A 19,254-nucleotide genomic window follows, 5' to 3' on the forward strand; every position below is an offset into this window, starting at 1 on the left:
GCTGCCTTCCCAAAAGATGAATTTAAGTTCTACAATGTATACCTTTATTGCCTTTACGCATAGGATACATCCTCTTTAAGTTTTTGTCTTTTTGAGACAAGGTCTTGCCATACAGTTCAAGCTGGCCTTGAACTCCTTTTGTAGCCTAGGTTGGCCTGGAACTCAGAGCAGTCCCCCTGCCTCAGCCTCCCAAGTGCTGGGATTACAGGCATGTGCCACCATGCCTGGCTTCTCTTAGTTTTGCATATCTTTACCATATCATCACCATTCAATTGATGAATAATTTGCATCCATCACATCCCTGAGTCTCTCCTTTCATCATCTAGAACGGGAAGGAGAGTCAAAGAAGTTAAGGGGGAGCTTAGCTATATTCCCTGGGTGATAAGAGGTCTGGCTGCCTCAAGTAACAACACACTTGCTTTTCTTGACCTTTGCCCACATACTAATCAGTAGGACTTGATGTGTCTCTCTCATCATCTGTAATTCTGTGTGTAGACTGCTATTACCCACATTTTACAGATGTTTGCAAGTGTTCTAAGACCTGCCCTTGACTAAAAAGAGGCAAAGCTGAGCCTCGGTCTACTAACGCACGATTTTCTGAACTCATACAACCTTCCCTCTGACTTAGCAAATGGTAGGAAATGGGAAGTTGGTCAGTCCTAGGTGCTGAGTGAAGATTTTTGTGAAATTTCACCAGCCAGCATTTTTATACAGGAAAGCCGTTTTTACATGGCTGGAGTGTATAAATAACAGTAAGCTTTGCATAGTCAAAAAAGAAAAAAAAATTGTTTATAATTTCTTCTGAAAAAAAAAAAAAAAAAGCAGGCATGTTGGCACATGCCTGTAGTCCCAGCACTTGGAAGACAGGCAGAAGATTGCTGCAGGTTTCAGGCCAGTGTGAGCTACATGGTAAGACCCTTGCCTTTAACAGAATCTGGGGGGAGTGTTCTCATTTAGCTTATTTGTAACACAGAATTGGCTCTTAAGTAGAGTAATTCAAGGCATATAGATAGGTTGAACTTCTAGGCTGTCCTGGAAAATTCTGTTTCCTAGGGAGGTTTGTTGGGGTGAAAATTTTGTCTTCCCCGTCTTTCCTATGTGGTATGGGTTTTCCCTTCACATACATGGCCTGTACTTCTCCCAGGCATTTCCACTTTTGCTGGCCTGAGTCTCCTTCCAAACTCCCAACTAGCCTGCCCGCAGATTCATTCATCTTGGGCAGGGTTCCCCTGCTCCCGAAGGTGGTTCAGGGCTTAGCAGGTGGTCTAAGCAGCTGCTCAGCCACACTGCCTGCTGACAGCCTCACAACTTCCAGTGTGTTCTCCCTTCTAATCTGCCATCCTGATATTTAGTCTTCTCTTCCCAGAAGGCTTTTCACTCCCCTCAGTCTTCCCTAATCTTCTGGGTTTGTTTTTTTTTTTTGTTTGTTTGTTTGTTTGTTTTTTTGACCAGGGATCAAACTAATCTTCTGTTTTTTAAAACTCTTATTATATGCAGATCTAGAAATGTAGGAGAATATGGAGGCCTGGTGGGTGCCAGCCTTGCTTCCCATCAGAGAAGCTGTGTTTAAATAGAGAGTACACACTTAGGTTGGGGTGCTAGAAAGTGGGCTGTTGTGTAGGGGCTGAAAACAGTCTCCTGGGCATCCTTCAAAACTGGTTTGCCTTGGATTGGGTGTAACCCAGGAGATCTGGAATACAAGAAAGGCAATGTAGCTGGGTATGATATTGCACACCTGTAATCCCAACACTTGGGAGGATGAGGCAGGAAGAGCACTGTGAATTTGAGGCCAGCCTGGACTATATAGCAAGAGCCTGGTCTGAACAAAACAAAACAAAACAAAGAAAGGCAGTACAGCACAACAGGCTTTTTCAACTCTGAAAATGGGCAGGGACAAGGGTTCTTCCTGGGACCATCACAATGTACAGGCCTCGAGGGTTTTGGGTATCACAGGGATGAATATTTAGGGCATGGTACAGAGTCTGTTTGACAACTGCCTAGTGACCAGGTTGGTGCCCTAGGGTTCAGCTGTTGAGCTGAGTACCAATCCACCCTAGAGAGCTGCCCAGACCTCTTCTTTGACCTGAGCACTCAGTGTATTCTGGGTTAGGTTCTTTAGATATATATGATTCTTTTCATAGTTTTAGAAAAGATAAATGTTGCCTCCCTCCCAATCTGATAAAGGACTGTTACTCAGTATATGAAGAATTTAGAACTCTAGTAAGAAAACAGGGTCACTGAAGAATAGAATATGCTAGAAATCAATGAGGCAGAGCTGAGATTTTTGCGGATCAAGAACCTAGCACCAAAGTGGATCTGGAAGAGATGCAGCAGAAGATAGAGAGATATGATCTCTATATAAAATGTCATCTTGGAGACCTACCTTTAGTCTTAAAGAAAGTGGGTACTTGTGGCACTTGGGAGGCTGAGGCCAGGAAATTGTGAGTTCAAGGTCAGCCTGAGCTACATAAATGAAGGAAAAAAAAATTGAACAGCACGTGAAGATTGGGCATCACATATGAGTGCACCATATCAAGAACCCATGTTACACTTTCTTCTGTCTGCAAATCAGTGGGCCCAGAAAGGTTTAAGAGATTCTCTGAGTATAAAAATTCTGCTTACTCAGAAGAACAACAGTTAACTGGTGTTCATAGCTAAAATGTAAAACTTTTTGGGCAGTATGAAAAAGACATCTTGTGATTATAGTATGCTCTTATGCCTATGATGTTTGGCCTCCATGAATGTTGATGTATTTGTAAATAGTATTAAATGCTCCCTCTGCCCTCCCTCGCCCGCCTCTCTTTCTTTTTTCCTTTTCCCTCCAAATACTAGAGATTAAACCCAGGATCCTGGACTGGGTACTGGACTAAAACTCAGTACTTTTTATTATTTTGAGATAGGGTCTTGCCATGTTGCCCAAGCTGAACTTGAATTTGTAGTCTCCCTTCCTCAATCTCCCAGAGTGCTTAGAATTTCAGGTGTGTGCCATCACACCTAGCTTCAGTTTGTTTGTTTGTTTTAGAGACAGTGTCTCCCTATGTAGCACAGATTTGAGAGCTGCATTTACTTGAATTTACCACATGGCTCAGACTGGCCTCATTGGTGTCAATCCTCCTCCTTCACCCTGGGATTACAAGTATGTGCCCACCATGCCCTGCTTAATTATAAGGAAATAATTTGGAGTAATTATAAGGAAATAGTTTGCAGTGATGAAAACCAGGAGCTAATCTAGAAACAAAATCCAGAACCTAAACAGCAACTTCTCACAAATGAAGATTTACATAATGCCTGTAGACCCAGTTACTCTGTAAACTGAGTCAGCAGGATCATTTGAGCCCAGGTTTTCAAGGTCAACCTGGCCTGGACAACATAGTGAGATCCCATCTCTGAAAAAAACCAAAATACCACCCTTTGTTCAATCTGCAGGCGGTACCACAGATGTCAAAGAAGCACAGTAAGTTGTCGCTAGATTGCTTAGAGCCATCAAAAATTTAAACCACTGACAACTTCAGATGCTCATAACATGTAGAAGAACAGGAACTTAAATCCACATACACACCTGTACTCATAATTACCAAAACACAGAAAAACCCAGTTTGTCCTTGTGTAGGTGAATGATGAAATAAATTGTGGTACAAGCTGGCTGTGAAGGTACTGAACTGTATTATTACAGCTACTTCAGAGGCTGAGGCAGGACAGACACTTAAGTTCAAGACTTGCCTAGCTAATTTATCAATGCTGCCTCAGAATTTAAAAAGTAGGACTGGGGGGAAAAATCGGGCAGTAGATTAGCTCAGCGTGCAGCCCTGGATTCATTTAGCAATACAGTGAATGAATGAACAAACAAATGAACGAAGAAACACTGAATTGTTAAGCAAAAGAAGCCACTCGAAGAAAGCTGCTGTCTTAGTTTATCCAGACTACTATTAAAAAAAATACTACTTAGTAAAAATTTTATTTCTTACAGTTGTAGAGGCCAGAAAGTTTAAGATCAAGACACTGAACATACAGTGTCTAGGGAGCTTCTGTTTTCTGCTCATAATGCTGCCTTCTTGCTATGTCCCTCATGGGAGGGACGTGGAAGTCCTCTAGGGGCCCCTTTCATAAGGTCTGTATCTCATGATGACCACCTCATCTTCCAGTGGCCCCATGCCCTAATACTACTTTAGCGAGACTAGGTGAATGGGACTTTTATGCTGGGGTTTGAACTGAGGCCCTTGCACATGCTAGCAGGAGCTCTGCCACTGAGCTACTCAGTTTTCCTGATTATCTTTTAATGGATGAATTTGGAGAAGACACAAACATTCAGATTATAGCAACTGCAGTGTATGATCCCAGTTATCTTGTATAACTACACAAAACTCATATAATGTGCATTACCAAAAGTGAGCCCTAGCTTAAGCCATTGACTTCAAGTGGTGATGGGTTGGTGTGGGACCATGATTTACAGCAAATCTACTCATTTGATGAGGGTTGTTGATAGCGGGAGAAACTGTGCATGTGGGGGACTCTGTGCATATGGGTTATTTCTACATTTCCCTGGCAGTTTTACCGTGAACCTAAAGTCCTAAAAAATTTTCTTTTTATAGTGTAAGAATTTTGAGGACTTCAACCTCAGGCTTTCCACGTATCTTGTTCTAGAAACACTGGCTGATTGTTGGGTTGCTCTGTACATTACAGGTCTTCAGGCAATGTACCACTTGAATAAATTAATCTTTCCTGTGAATAATTAGAGTCCTCCAGTCTTGGCTGCAGATGTGTAAATGACGTCGTGTTCATTTTCTTTCTTTCCAGGACAACCCTCCATATGACAAGGGGGCCTTTAGAATTGAAATCAACTTTCCAGCAGAGTACCCATTCAAACCACCGAAGATCACGTTTAAAACAAAGATCTATCACCCAAACATTGATGAAAAAGGGCAAGTTTGCCTGCCAGTAATTAGTGCTGAGAACTGGAAGCCAGCGACCAAGACCGACCAAGGTAAGGCACTCCTCTGTCACAGTCTAGAGAAGAAAAAAATCTTACCTTACCACCTAAATTCACACAGAAGTGCTGCTGAGTTCCTACCATTCTGTGGGGATAGCCAATCTCATTTGAAATATTGACCTATACAGGTACTGAGGAGGCTTTCCTTGTTGCTTACAACCCAGTGGGACAGATAAGCCCAGAAGTTTGCTGCATGTGGGGACACTGGTCCCTAGAAGCGGTGAAGGATTGTTGGGCTGCCTGAAAGTGGAACTGGTGCTTGATGCGGGCTCCCATAGCACTTAGCACCAGAACTTAGACTTGAAGGGAAGAAGGAAATTAGTGAGGGCCTTCCAGGCTAATAATGGCTAACAATGGCTGGTTTGCAGGGAGGGAACAAGGTCAGGCTTGAGAGCTGCATTCCCAGATCAAACACATAGTTATAGTGGGTCTAGAATGCCTTGGAATTGTTTGATGTGTATGTCCAAGTGTCTGGATGAACACACAAATGTTATGTTTTTCTGGGGAAAGTATTTGATTCAGTATTGCGATTGCCCTTCCTTCTTGTCCCATGAAGATGCAAGACTGTCTTGTAGGTTGTGCCTAGTTCTTATTAATTCCAGACGTTACTTTGAAATCTTAACCTCATGTTTTTGGAGACGTTTTAATAAGAAGTAACTGAATCAGTGTAAGGTCTGTTAGAGAATGGATGACACTGGTATTGGCAAGGCCATGGGTAGTTTTTCAGTTACTAAGGTAGTCATTTTTTGGCAGAAACCCTTGAAGGTGGGAGTTGAAAGCCTTTCACAAAAAAACAAATCAGCCAGATATGGTGGCACATACCTGTAATCCTTGTACTTGGAAGGCTAAGGCAAGAGGATCAGCCTGGGCTACATAAGTGAGTTAAAGCCCAGCCTGCACACTACATAATGAGATCCTGTCTTAAAAAAGAAAAGAAATCAAGTCTTACTCCTTGGAAATAATCAACCAGGAAAGGCATTACTGGGCTCCCACAGCAGTGAAAGAACAACTCCAGTGCCTTGGCACTCGGTTGTGTAGAAACTGAGGTTTACAACAGCTTGACTGCATTCTCATTGCTCATGGCCTGGTTTTTTGTTTTTGTTTTTGTTTTTTTCTTACTTATTTATTTGGCCTGGTTTTTTTCAACATGGGAATTCAGTTCTGTGTCAGAAAGCTATGGGTATATTTGTTCAGCGGTGTCTTGTTGGTCCTTATTCCAGAGACCTTGTTGAGTGTATCTCTGTTCAACCACCATGCATGGCTAGAGAAGTCCTTCCAGACGAGGCTGCCTAGGAAAGCCACAGAACTTTCATTCGGGCTTTCAGGGTCCAAGATCTTCGCTGAAGGTGTGGGGGCCAGGGATAGGAACCTGATAGGAGAGGGATACAAGCACTTTGCCATCTCTTGTGGGAGCTGGCTGCTTAAAAGGCCATGAATTATTATTCCTATATTAGCTTCATATCTAAGTGTGTAGCACACATCCTCCACTTTTTCAAGTTAAGGCTGCCCTCCACCTACACACACAAAAAGACCCAGATAACCTAGGGGTGGCCTTCTTTCTTTTTGTAAAAGTTTAGGCTTTTTAAAAAAGGTAAAAATTTTGGTATAGGTTCTAGGCACATGGATGGCCAGGATTACTGTTTTGTAATTTGGCAGTTGAGGATTTCTTCCTAGAAGATTATTCTGTAGATATTTTATAGCATGCTCTTGATCCTATCCTGATTTTTATCAGGAAGATAGCCAGGTGTAGCGGTGCACACCTCTAAACCCAGTACTTAGGAAGCTGAAGCCGGAGTAGCTAAAGCCGGAGTACTGTTGCAAGTTCAAGACCAGCCCAAAATATACCCAAGGCCAACCTGTACTTCATAGTGAGACCCTGTCTCAAAAAAGACACACAGAAGTGGGGGAGAGGGGTGTCATTGTCCCTGGCACTTCATGCCACACTCTGATGTTTCTGTTAGCCTTTAGGGCATTATAAATCCTCTTAAAACTTAGTAGATGTCTTGGGGGTAGAACACTTGCCTAGTTGTGCAGAGCTCTGGGTTTAATTCTCAGCACTGCAAATAAATAAATTTAATAATTAGCTGGCTCTGTTGGTATAGGACCGAGGCTGAGGCAGGAAGGTTGCAGGTTTGAGCCAACAAGGGCAAGTTAGCCATTTAAGCAAAACCATCTCTCAAAAAACAAAAACTGCTATGAATGTAGCTCAGGGTCTTGGGCTTAGTCTCCCATGCCACAGACTAAAAAAAAAAAAAAAAAAAAACCAGCTTAAGTAACAACAGTTTATTAATGTTCATTCTGTAGATTGACTGGGTTTGACTTGGTAGTTGCTCCTGGGGTCACTCGTATAGCTGCATTAACCTAGGAGCGTCTCATGGGTTGAAATGTGCCAGTTCATATTGTTTACAGGTACAGCATCTAGTATTAGCCAGGCACCTCAGTTCTTGTTGTGACCTGTTTTTGTCCATGAGGCTGAACTGTGCCTCTTCACAGCATGAAGGTGAAAGAAGAAACTGCCAGGCCACTTATGGCTCAGATGCAGAACTGGTACTGTGACTCTCCTGGATTCTGTGGGTCAGGCAAGTCTAAACTCAAGAGGGAGCAGACTTTGTGTCTTGACAGGAGGTATGGCAACTCTGAAGAGGGACGTGGCGGACAAGGAAGGTGTTTACAGAGGCAGAACAGGTATCCTAAGTGATGGTGAGCACCTTCAGTGAAGTGCTTTCTAGGCATATCTGGTCCCATTCATCTGAAATCATGACTCTCCTGGATGTACTATTGCTGCCCTCACTTGTCATGTCCTTGTATGTTCAGTGTTTCTGTTTTTCTGGTCCTACTTTCTAACTGCTATTCAACCATGCTTCTACATCTTTTTAAATGCCTTGCCATTTCTCCATTCATTTCCTAAAGTCATGAAGTAATGTGCTACTTGTGCCACCCTCTTGCTTTAATCTCCTGGCCCTCTTCCAATCTTTATAGCATCTGTTCATGATTTTCTCCTGCTCTGTTCTTGGAAGCTTTAGCGTTCCATTGGTGACTCCTCTCAGGTCCAGCCTTGAAGTTTTTTGTCCTCAGTTCACAAACCATCACTCACTCCAGCCAGCTACCAGTACAGCCTTCAGTGGTCTTCAGACCAACTACTTTTCCAGTTCAGGGTTACCCTATCTATAGAATCCCAAAATAGTATTTTTGTTAGGTAGATTCAGAGAATTAAAAATGTTAAGATTGTCAACAATACAACTAAAATATACTTAGAAAATCTAAAATTAAATTAGTGGAAGAGATAGTAAGCTAAAAAACAAAATGCTCCTGTGTTACACATATATACTTAAGAGACATTAAAGCCTATGTCTGTACAAATTCTTATACACAGATGTTTGTGGCAGCTTTCTTTATAAATGTCTGTGAGTTGGTAAATGGATGCACTGAATGTGGTTTGCCCATACAATGCTGTGAAAAGATGCAGTCCAACCTTGTGGGAAAAAAAGCAGCTCCAATGAGGACTGAGGTGCTGGCTAACCACTGGGTGTATATACGTGAACGGTACTAACTGGCACATCCCAACCCTCACAAGAGTCAGTCAAGGTACAGGAATGACCCAAGGGAATTATAGTACAGCTATGAAAAGGGATGAAGTATTGATTCATGCTCAACATATACAACCTTGAAGGTTTGTTTTGTTTTGCTTGTTTTGAAACTAGAGTCTCACTCTGGCTTTAAACTCACTGTGTAACCCAGGCTGGCTTCAAACTCACGGTGACCTTTTTGCCTGCCTTGTCCTCCTGAGGGCTGGAATTGCAGGCATGTGCTACAATGCCCAGTCCAAATCTTTAAAATACTATACTAAACGAAACAGTCACAAATGACCACATATTCTGTGATTCAATTTGTAGTTGAGCCTTGTTCACATTTTGTGAATTCATCTACCTACTAAAAATTTTTGTAACCCTCAAATCAATGTGATACTTTGCAGCCAACCACAGACATGTATAAAGCAGTAAAAAAACTTTTTTTTTTTTTTTTGTACCAGGGATCAAACTCATGACCTTGCACTTGCCAGGCAGACATTTATGCCACATAGCTAAATCCCCAGCCCAGCAGTGAAAAATTTGATTGACATAATTTGAAAAATTCGGCAGCTTTCTATTTTCTTGTTTTGGCTCCCATACATAAGCATGTGATCTCTGCAGTGCTGCATTTTGCGTTTTGTGATTTAACTTTTAAAATAGCCAGCCGGGTCTAGAGATACATATATGTAATCCAGCTCTTTGGAAGGCTGAGGGAGGTGTAGTGCAAGTTCATATTCTCAACCAGACAGCTTATTGAGAATGCTGTCTCTAAATAATAAGTGAGACTGAAGATAATAGCTCAGTAGTAGAACACCCCTGGGTATGCTCCCAAGTATAGTTAAAAGGGGGAAAAAAAAAAAAAAAGCTCCTCAGATGTAGTACTAAAATGCTGTCTAATGTTCCTGAGCACAAGAAGACTATGATATATTTTATGCAGAAATCACATGTGTTAGCTAAAGTTTATTCTGGTATAAATTGCAGTACTGTGGCCATGGTTGGTGATAATGAATCAGTGTTGTATATTAAGTAAGGCTTCCTTTATTTTGTCTGTCCTTCCATTCATCTGTTTTTTTTTTTTTTTCGTTTGTTTGTTTTTATGGTAACAAAGATTTTTAAAGGTAGGAAAGCAACAGACTGCAGGGCAAGTTGAGCCAAATTAAAGTAAGAAAAGAAGGGCCGGGGATTTAGCTTGGCAGTATAAGTGCCTGCTTGGCAAACGCGAGGGTTGTGAGTTAAATTCCCGCTATCAAAAAAAAAAAAAAAAAAAAAAACAAAAACAAATAAAAGAAATACACCATACTTCTTTTGGTGGGCCACCATGCAAGAGAGAACACAGTGGCCTGTTTTTTATTTTGAGACAGTGTCTTGCCAAGTTGCCCAGGCTGATGTCAACCTTGTGATCCTTCTGTCTTGAGCCAGCTGAATAGCTGGGACTATAGGCCATCGCACCCAAGTTTAGGTGAAGTTTCTTTAAACATATATAAAACAGTTGTATATTAGTCAGCTGATGAAAATGTGGGGAGAAGAGCTGTGATCCACTGTTGTTAATTCAGTTCATGGCAAGTCTCTAGGGCAGAACTACGGCAGATAATAAGGTTCAGTTGTATATAGGATCGTTAGAATCGGCAAATCCATGCAAACAGATTAGTGATTGTCAGGATATGGGGAGGAGGGCGACAATAAGAAAGCATGCAGAAAGTTTTCTTGAGCAGTATTTGGTGTGGTTCTTTGAGGCAGGGTCTCACTAAAAGCATTGTTAGCTCAGCCTCCCAGAGTACTGGGATTAAAAGAATGTACCATGCACAGCTGTGTGCCTGCTTTATAATAGATACCTTAGTAACAAAACAAAGCTTAGTTTGGTGGTATAATGAGATTTGCTATGCAAAATACAATTGGTGACAAAGCCAGGCATGGAGGTGCATGCCTGTAGTCCAGCACTCTGGGAAGATGAGACAGGAGGATCGTAGGTTCGTGCTGAGCTTGGACAATTTAGTGACTTAATGAGACCCTATCTCAAAATGAAGGGGCTGGGGACATAGCTCAGTGCATAGATCCTAGCTTCAGCCTTCAGTACTAATTTTTAAAAGGGAAGATGAGGCCGAGGATATAGCTAAGCTGCATAAGCACCTGCCTGGCAAGCACAAGGTCCTAAATTCAGTTCCTAGTACCAAAAAATTAAACTAAATGTAGTGCTGAGTAAGGGCAGACACCTCCCAAATCCTAAAAAATTAAAGTTTAAAAAAGTAGTAATGTTCAGTATTTCAGTGACATGCACTGAAATATACCCACAGCCAACAAGCAAAAGGGAAGCCATGGAAGTGTCCTCAGAAAGCGATTGTTCTGTGGTGTGGTCATTTCCCTACTTGGATAGGAAAGAAAGGAAGCCTAAGTACTTTTCTTTAGTTCAGTTCAATTCAGTTCGGTTCAGATTTGTCTTGTCTTGTCTCCATACATAGTCTAGGCTGGCCTTGAACACGCATTTTTCCTGCCTCAGTCTCTAAATGCTTTGTACCACCACACCCTGCCAATACTTACTTTTGCCACAGCCTCATTAGGGCCTACCATTTTCATTTTCCTCTTTCTTGCCCTCCTTCACTGGGTAACATTAATAGTACGTGCTGAAGGCAGGTGCTGTTCGTGGTAGACCCTTACTTGGCATGTGTTGGTGACTAGCCATGCTTATATTATGCCCAGCTCAACCAGAGTCAGTATTTTACACCCTTCCTTGTAATGCTGGGTGAAGAGCATATGCCCCTAGTAGAGGAATTTGTGGCATTAGCAATCCAAAGAGGAATAGGTACTTTTGAGCTGGAACATAATGGTGGGAAAGATCACAGCAGTTTGAGGGTGTTGACAAGGATTAGGGGTTAGTGTGGGGAGATGCAAATGGCACTCTGCTGCTGATTCCTATCCCTGTCCTGCACTCCTGTGCCATCCTTCCCCCTAAGGATTGCCTTCCAGCTTGTCTGGGACTTCCCGCACCATGTGAAGCATCACAGCATCCCCTGAGCCTATGTGACTTCCGCCATGACAATGATAGTCCGATGCTGCCGTGGTTGTCATCCTCCCAATGGCTAGTCAAGGTGCGTCAGTGAATCTTACTCATACCTTTAGGAGCTCCTTGGGGCCCTTTAGGTTAGATTCATTGCACGTGGACAGGTACAGCTCCATCATACAACTCTTTTTTTCTCATCTTGATTAGAACTGTCCTAAACTGAATATAGTGCTGAGTGCTGGGTAAGGACACAGTAATTGTGTGTGTGTGTGCACGCATGCACCTGAGTGTGAGCAGCTGTTAGTGCAGCGCCTACTGTCACCAGAGCACCCTGGTGTTTAGGTCAGGAACACTTTCCAGAGGCCAGGGCATCACCCTGACCAGTTACCTACTTTAAAGTTGGCTGTTTGTCATCCATCCCTTTCTCCTGATTACAATATAGAAAAAAAGATAGTTGGAGTTCTGGTGGTAACAAATTTGAATTAAAAGAAAGTTGCTTTGTGTTAAAAAGCGCATTTGGCTATAAGTCACTGTTGAAGTCAGAGTTTTGCCTCTGAGATTAGCTGCCTCTTGTCCTTCCTGAATCTGTTCTAACCCTGATGCCTTGTCTTTCTCTTGGCAGTAATCCAGTCCCTCATAGCACTGGTGAATGACCCCCAGCCCGAGCACCCGCTCCGGGCTGACCTAGCTGAAGAATACTCTAAGGACCGTAAAAAATTCTGTAAGAATGCTGAAGAGTTTACAAAGAAATATGGGGAAAAGCGACCTGTGGACTAAAATCTGCCACAAATGATTCCAGCAAGTGTGAGCAGAGACCCCGAGCAGTGCATTCAGACACCCCGCAAAGCAGGACTCTGTGGAAAATTGACACGTGCCACCGCCTGGCGTTCACTTGTGGCAGTTACTAACTTTCTACAGTTTTCTTAATCAAAAGTGATCTAGTAACCTGTAAAGAAAGGATTAAAAATTTCAGATATTCTAGTTCTGCTTTCTTTGTTTTAAAAATCACCGCTTCAATCCACTTCAAAAGCATGGTGTTTCTTTTCTTGTCCAAATTTACCCAAAAATCTTAAAGTTACATAGCCCATAAGGTTAAACAAGGAAAAATAACGGTTGTGGTTCCCCTTCCTTCTGTGCCCTTGCAATTCCCACTCTCTTTGTATTCAGTATATCTTTCAGGGAACACTTCCCAGGCCCCATCTTTTCTGCAGAGGAGAAGAAATGGCTCTGATGGCTTTTCTTCTCCCATGTCACACTGCCCTGCATGGGAGTTGGATCAAATTCTATTGATGCCAGTCTGTAACTTCCTTTTTAAAAATTACAAAACAACCACTCCCCCATCCATCCACCCCCCCCAAAGAAAAAAAGAAAAGCCCTGCAAAGGGAGGCCCACCCAGCTCTTCTCTAAAAATGTGGCTTATGGGTCCACAATAATGTGGATTAAATGGGCAGGCCCTGCTGTGTTGCCTGATTGAACTGCAGCCTTACTTGGCCTATGTAGGGAAACCTTCAATGCGAGGTCTGGTGATTCCAGAGAGAGGGCTTACCAGCTGAGGACACTGCTTGTGAGACGATGATGAATTTCTCACTGGAAAGGCTCCAGAGGCCAAGATACAGCACCCTTCCTTGCAACCATGTTAGAAGATCCACTGGTCAGCACAGGCAGAACAGAAGCCAGAATATCCATTTCAAATTCCAAGCTCCTCCATCGGAATGTGCCACAGAGCTCTGCGACTCTTCTCTGCAGCAGCCCCACCATAGCCCTCCCTTGGCACGGTTCAACCTTTTGTGGGATTAGAATTGGCTGGACTCGGCTTCCTGTCTGGTGTCAGTCTTGGGTTGCTGGGGCCCCTTCTGACCTTTACTTCAGCACAGCCGGTGGCCCGGCCCAGGAGCAAGATGGCCTTCCTTTTCCCTTTGGACTCAGTCTTCGCAGAGTCAAGCTCCACTTGAAGCTCACTCAGTAATACCTTTCAATGTGTTTTATATTGTTTTGATTGCCTTTTTTGTAGAAATAAAAATTGACCTTAGAATTTATCATCATATGAACTTTGTAAGGATTTGAATGTTGATGTCTTTCAAGGCAAATGGGATTATCCCTAAAATGGTAAGAAAATGCATGACACTCTGAGGAAGCTGATCAAACACCATGTGTCACCAACCTCTGCCACTGTCAGCTTCCATTCTTGGCTACTAGGGGGACTAGATCTCATGAAGATGACTTCAACAAACTTTGCTGTTTTTTCACTTTAGCTCCGTAATTTCATCTCTCCAGGGTTTTACAGACATACAAGGTAACCCTGGGTTTTGCCTGTGTGGAAGTGTGAAGTGATGGGTAGTGTAGGTGCATAACACTTTGGTTGTGCAGGCGCGTGGCTCCTACAGTGTATAAATGAACTCAGCTGCTTTAATTCTAGGTTTGTAAGGGGCAAGTTTCTGGAGACTCTGTGCCTAGGATGCCAAGAGCACAGGGCAAGTATTTCCTCATCTGTCTCTTCATCAGCAGAAAGGTAATAATGGATTTTATTTCACTCACACTCAGATTTGTAAGAAAATGCCAAATTCTGTCAAGCTATCCAAACAAGCCACCGTTTGTTCTTGTTAAGTCCAGGAAGAATTGTCTTTCTTGAAAACTGTCCCGTTGCTTCGTATTTCTGCCAGCATAGCTTTGCCTGCCTGTCATTCCCTCACTGCTCTCTGCTCACCATGGGAGGGTACCCTAATGCCAGCAGCACCTCTCAGGGACTCTTAGTCCTGTCACTGGCACCCCATGGTCTGCCCTGGCAGCAAAGACCTGGCTCTCAAGTCAGTGGGTGTCCCTCCCTCGGCCTGGGTGACTCGCTCCTTTCAGCTATGCCCCTGGGGCAGTCTTTGAGCAAGCTGACAGCCAGCTCTGGCTGCTGTGAAACCAAAAAGCTGAATCCTCTGGAGAAGGGCAGAGCTGTGAAGCAGCTACCCACTGCTGACCTGCACTGGCTCAGGAATTCACAGCCACCTGGTTCCTTGAAGTGCCCAGGGTCCTCTTCCTGCCCTTCCACAATGGCGGAGAATAGGCTTTCTAAGATGCTGCGATCCCGTTCTGCTGCCCTTAATAAAAATGCTCTCCAACACTGGTTTGGTTGTGTGAATTTCTTTTTTAGGGGTGAGTAGTGCCAGGGGCTTGTGTTCTTTGAGACTAGGAGATGTGGCTGGGGCATCCGCTTTCTCCCCATTGTAGCCTCTCCAGAAGAGGCACACAAAAGTGCTCTACTTCCTGAAAGGAGTTAGGGTATAATCAGTGCTGGGAACACCAAAGTGCAGGCTATCAGGGTTTGTGGGACCAGTGAATGTCTGGTAAGGGAACAATAATTTCCACACATGGAGTGATGTTATGATCCATGTTTAGTAGAGGTGAAAACAGGCCCTTAATAAAAATGCTCTCCAACACTGGAGAAGGGAGTCTTGAACAAGGTCCTGGGACTAATGAGGGTGTGGTTGGGCCATTTCCCTGAGTGGTTCTAGCTAGAGGCCAGACCTAAGCACACTTCAAACAACTTCCAAGGCACTGTAGCAGTAGTGCTGATCCAGCCCTATATTTGTGGTGGGGTCTGCAGCTCTCAGAGGGAAGCTCCTTGGGGTATCATTTTGCCATCTGCACAGTGCTATACCTTCCAGGTCCCAAGGATCTCAAGGCAGCCTGTGAGAATCTTATCTCTGCTTTCAAGGAGGAGACAGGCTCTGGGTGATAGGCACCTGGATGTTTTTACGCTTAGTCTGAGCCTGCCTGTTGCATCCTGCCAGTCAGCACACTTCTGACTCTTAGAAGGTTCCCAAGAGCCAGGTACAATAATGCACACCTGTAAGCCCCACCACTCCTGGAAGATTTTAAAACAGACTTAAAAACAGGGTTGGACATAGTAAATATACCTATAATTCCAGCACTCAGGAGTTTGAGGCAGGAGGATCACAATGAGTTTAAGGCCAACTTGAATTACACAGCAAGATGCCCTCCCCACACACAAAAACAATGTCTGCATCCCTCTCACCCGTGTGCCACCAGTGGCCAAACCAACATCACCTCTTCCCCTCCCCTCTTGTGCTCCTCTTCCAAAGTAACCTTCAGTCACCTATTTGTATCAGTCTGGCCAAACTGCCTCTCTCCCTCCTCCTTCCCCTTCCTCTTTTTTTTTTTGTGTGTGTGTGTCTTTTTTTAGACAGGGTCTTGCTATCTAGTTTGGGCTGACCTTGAGTATACTTTGTAGCCCAAGCTGATCTCAGACTTTATAAAAGGTCCTCCTGCCTCAGCCTCTCTGCGAGAATTACAGGCACGTGTTGCCACTTCTGGTCACTTCACTAATATTTTCAACTTCCATCTCTTCGTATCCCCCCCCCCCCTTCCTGAGCAGCATTAGCCCTCATAGTACCCATTCCTTTGTCCCAAACAAAAGAGCTGCGTAATCAGCTGGCTGTTCCTGCTTCTGAACACTCCATAGCAGAAAGGACCCTTCTGACAGCTGCCAGAGTCAACAGGCTGCCTGTGGGCCATTCTGCTTGCCAGCCCCACATAGCCCCCATCCTGCAGGACTGGCCAGACTACAGGGGCCCAAGGCTAGGAGCTAAAGGCTGGCAGCAGGCAGGTCTAAACTCATGGTGACTTCTGTTCACAACCGTGAAAGAAAGGAAGTAGAAAAGGTACTATGGCTGTCAAAGTCAAGGTTAGGATGCAAGATAACAACAGAAAAGAGGAAGCTGAAACTATAGCCAAAGGGATAGGTGTGGACCAGTGAAGTCAGAAAAGAAAAACAAGATCCCACATTGAAAGCTATGTGTCCCTGTAGACTGCCTGAGCTGGGTGAGAGCTCTCTATGCACTTGCTTGTGTGACTGACATAGGCCAGAGCCCAGTGCACATTAAGTGAATGAACGAAAGCTCCAAGGCCTTGCTCAGCCAGTGCCATCTCTAGGCCTGTAAATCAAGGGCACATGGCATTAAATGAGACAAGAACCAGGTGATAGTCATCTTTCCTTTCCTCTGGAGCAGGCACATGAACTCTGCTCAGATGCCCTATGTACTTCTCCCTCTGCTCCCTGCACCTAAGGGCTATTCATCCAAGTGACATGGAATCCTGTCTAGAGGCATCCAGATACCAGCAGGCTCCAGAATTTCACAGAATTCCCTTGCTGGGAAAATTTAAACACTCCCTCAAGGTGACGACCTACTCAGACTTGTCACCTAGAATAGCTTACTTAGAACAAGTATTTTTAAATAAAAATAGAGCTTTGCTAGGTACCATGCTGGTACCAGTAGTCCTAGTTACTGGGGAGCCTGAGGTGAGAGAATCACTTGAGCCAAGGAGTTTTGAGACCAACCTGGGTAACACAGTAAAATTCTCTCCAAAACCAAAAAACAAAGATGTGGTGGTGCATGCCTATAAAACCAGCACTCAGGAGGCTAAGGCAAGAGAATTGCCAAAAGTTGGGGCCAGTTTGGGCTATTCAGTGTGTTTTCCAGGTTGGCCTGGAATACCTAAATAAGACTTTGTTTAATCCCACCCAACACAAAAATATAAGCATGAACAAAGTCAAAACCCAAGAGCATGTTTTGCATATCTTTTCTAGGGTATTGATGAGCTGAGTCACCAATAAGTGGCTGTCTCCAATTAAGATTTGCTGGGAACTGTTTATAAACCACTCAAGTCTGCAAGGCTTATACTCTTTTATTTACACAACAATCTCTGCCCACTGTCATGGAACAATTAGGTGTTCACATTGCAACAAGAATTGATACCCAACACTTTGCAGGCCCTAGACCTTGATGTCACAAGGCTGGGTCTGCCTACATGCAAACTATGGTTGCCACACTGAGCCATGAAAACTTGGCCACAGAGCTGGCAGTATATCACACTGGGAAGTCATGGACCTTACTCCAAGGCCTGGTTCTAGACTGCACCTGACCATCATCTTTCCCTTTCCTCCACATTAAGAAGCATTAGTGCTTAGGGTAGAGAAAGGTCCAGGAAAGATTCCAGAGTGGGCTCTCAAGAGACTCCTTCTTCTGGCCTCTTGGACTCCAGGTCCTCAAGGGCACAGAGTTGCACCCCGTCCTGGGCCAGCCTTGCCCGCAGGGTAGGTGCTGTGAGGACACAAAGTTCATGCAATCTCTCCCAAGAGCAAGAGAAAGCATCAGGACCCTCACCACAGCCGCCGGCTGGGGGCACACTGGGGTAACCTGGGTGTGTCATCAGCTCAACTGACAAGGTATGGCCTGTGGGGTTATCTTCCAGGGCCCGTGCTACGGCCCCCAACACACGGTGAGCAGTCATGTACCGCCCACAGGTGCTCAAACCCACGAAGGCATCTGTCCACCTGGAAATCGGAGGCAATAATGGCAGAGCTGCAGGATCAGCAAGATTGGGCAGGGGTGAAACAGGACGAAAAGAGGCCAGTGGGTTCTTTCCCAGGTTAGGAGAAAGTTGCCCAGGTACATGCACTAGGACCTGCAGGATCAAGGGATGGTTGGGGCAGCAGGGCTGGAGTCTGCTCACCGCAAGCCATGACGAGAGAAGTGGTCCATGGCGGCCCGAGCATCACACTCCACAGTACAGGCGAAAGCACGCGCGGGGGCTTCCAGCCACGCGCAACGGCCTATCCCGCCTTCCAGCGGCAGTCGAGTGAAGCGCACCCCACATGCCTGCAGCACCTCAGCGAACACTTGGCACACACCTGCGGGTGGAGAGGGCTCGAGGAGGGCCTGATGCCATTGCTCGGTGTATTGGCCTCCTCCTACCTCCTAGAAGCAGGTTCCCAGCCTGGAAGAGCCAGCCCACGCACCTGGGAGCACGTGCACGTGCTGATGCCCGTCCACGTGCGTGGGGGGTCTGCCAAGCAACTCCCTGAAGCGACTTAGTTGAGCCTCCAGCTCCTCCCGCACCTGGAGCCAGAGGTAGAGGGGCAAGGAACTTGAACTTCCGGGGCGATCATAGCGGAGAACGCCTTACTTGTGCCACCATGTGGCTGCTCCAGTGTCTCGCTCCTGCCTGCCCCTGATGACATCCCTTGCCGGGGTCCTCAGGGTTGAGCTCTGAGGTTAGTGCAACCACCCCTTTTAACCCATGCCCTCGCACCTGAGACAGCGCCACTTGTCCTGCCGCCACCGCCTCCCGGAACCCCATCTTGCCGAGAAAGAAGCCTTCAGGACTGAGCAACGACGAGGTGCCATGACCGGCAGGGCCCACGGGACGACCCTCGGAAAGGTTGGCGTGGAGACCGGTGGGGATGCTGTGCCTGCAGGCGGAGAGAGGGCGGGAGCACAGGTGGCGCGGGGAAGAGGTGTCCCCATACCCGCCCGGACTAATGAGTGCCGTCCTCACCTGCGAGCTAGTTCTGCCGCACTCTCCGCGGTCGCGCCATTCACCAGGAGGGACACGCTGGTCACGGTCCCTGCCAGGAAGGCCTCCACGATGCCTTCATCACGCCGCGGGCAGTAACCAAAGTCATCTGCGGTGACCACCAACCGTACACGGGGCCAGGCCATGGCGCCCTGGAACCCTAGCGCACCATCACAGGGGAGTGGGCCAGACAGTCGGGCCCAGCTCCGGCGCACAAACTCAGACGCGGCCTCACGTCGCCTTTGTTCTCGCCACCTAGTGGTTCCTGAGGGACCCTGCGACAGCTGCTCCGCTCTACCATCCCCACAGCTTCATTTACAGCAACCTGGAAATGTCC

General features: G+C 45.4%; 2 protein-coding genes across 2 annotated transcripts in view; one reads left to right on the plus strand and one right to left on the minus strand.

Moving 5' to 3' along the window:
* The window catches only part of Ube2l3 (ubiquitin conjugating enzyme E2 L3), a 61,300-nt gene extending 46,639 nt beyond the window's left edge, over nucleotides 1-14,661 (plus strand). The window contains exons 3-4 of the mRNA XM_003478057.5: nucleotides 4,795-4,981; nucleotides 12,174-14,661. Of these exons, the coding sequence (XP_003478105.2) occupies nucleotides 4,795-4,981; nucleotides 12,174-12,328 (342 nt within the window). The 3' untranslated portion in view covers nucleotides 12,329-14,661. The remainder of the gene's footprint in view (nucleotides 1-4,794; nucleotides 4,982-12,173) is intronic.
* Nucleotides 14,662-17,228: 2,567 nt separating this feature from the next.
* On the minus strand, nucleotides 17,229-19,185 carry Ydjc (YdjC chitooligosaccharide deacetylase homolog). The gene is made up of 5 exons (XM_003478058.5): nucleotides 18,900-19,185; nucleotides 18,654-18,813; nucleotides 18,361-18,460; nucleotides 18,075-18,252; nucleotides 17,229-17,895 (listed from the first exon to the last, which is right to left on the minus strand). Exons 1-5 carry the CDS (start codon nucleotides 19,061-19,063, stop codon nucleotides 17,568-17,570), a joined length of 930 nt encoding a protein of 309 aa, XP_003478106.2. The 5' UTR covers nucleotides 19,064-19,185; the 3' UTR covers nucleotides 17,229-17,567.
* Between the last annotated feature and the right edge of the window lie 69 nt (nucleotides 19,186-19,254).

This window comes from Cavia porcellus, unplaced genomic scaffold, assembly GCF_034190915.1.
Source record: "Cavia porcellus strain 051 isolate PalLab524CR breed Dunkin Hartley unplaced genomic scaffold, mCavPor4.1 scaffold_16, whole genome shotgun sequence".
In the NCBI taxonomy this organism is placed as follows: Eukaryota; Metazoa; Chordata; class Mammalia; order Rodentia; family Caviidae; genus Cavia; species Cavia porcellus.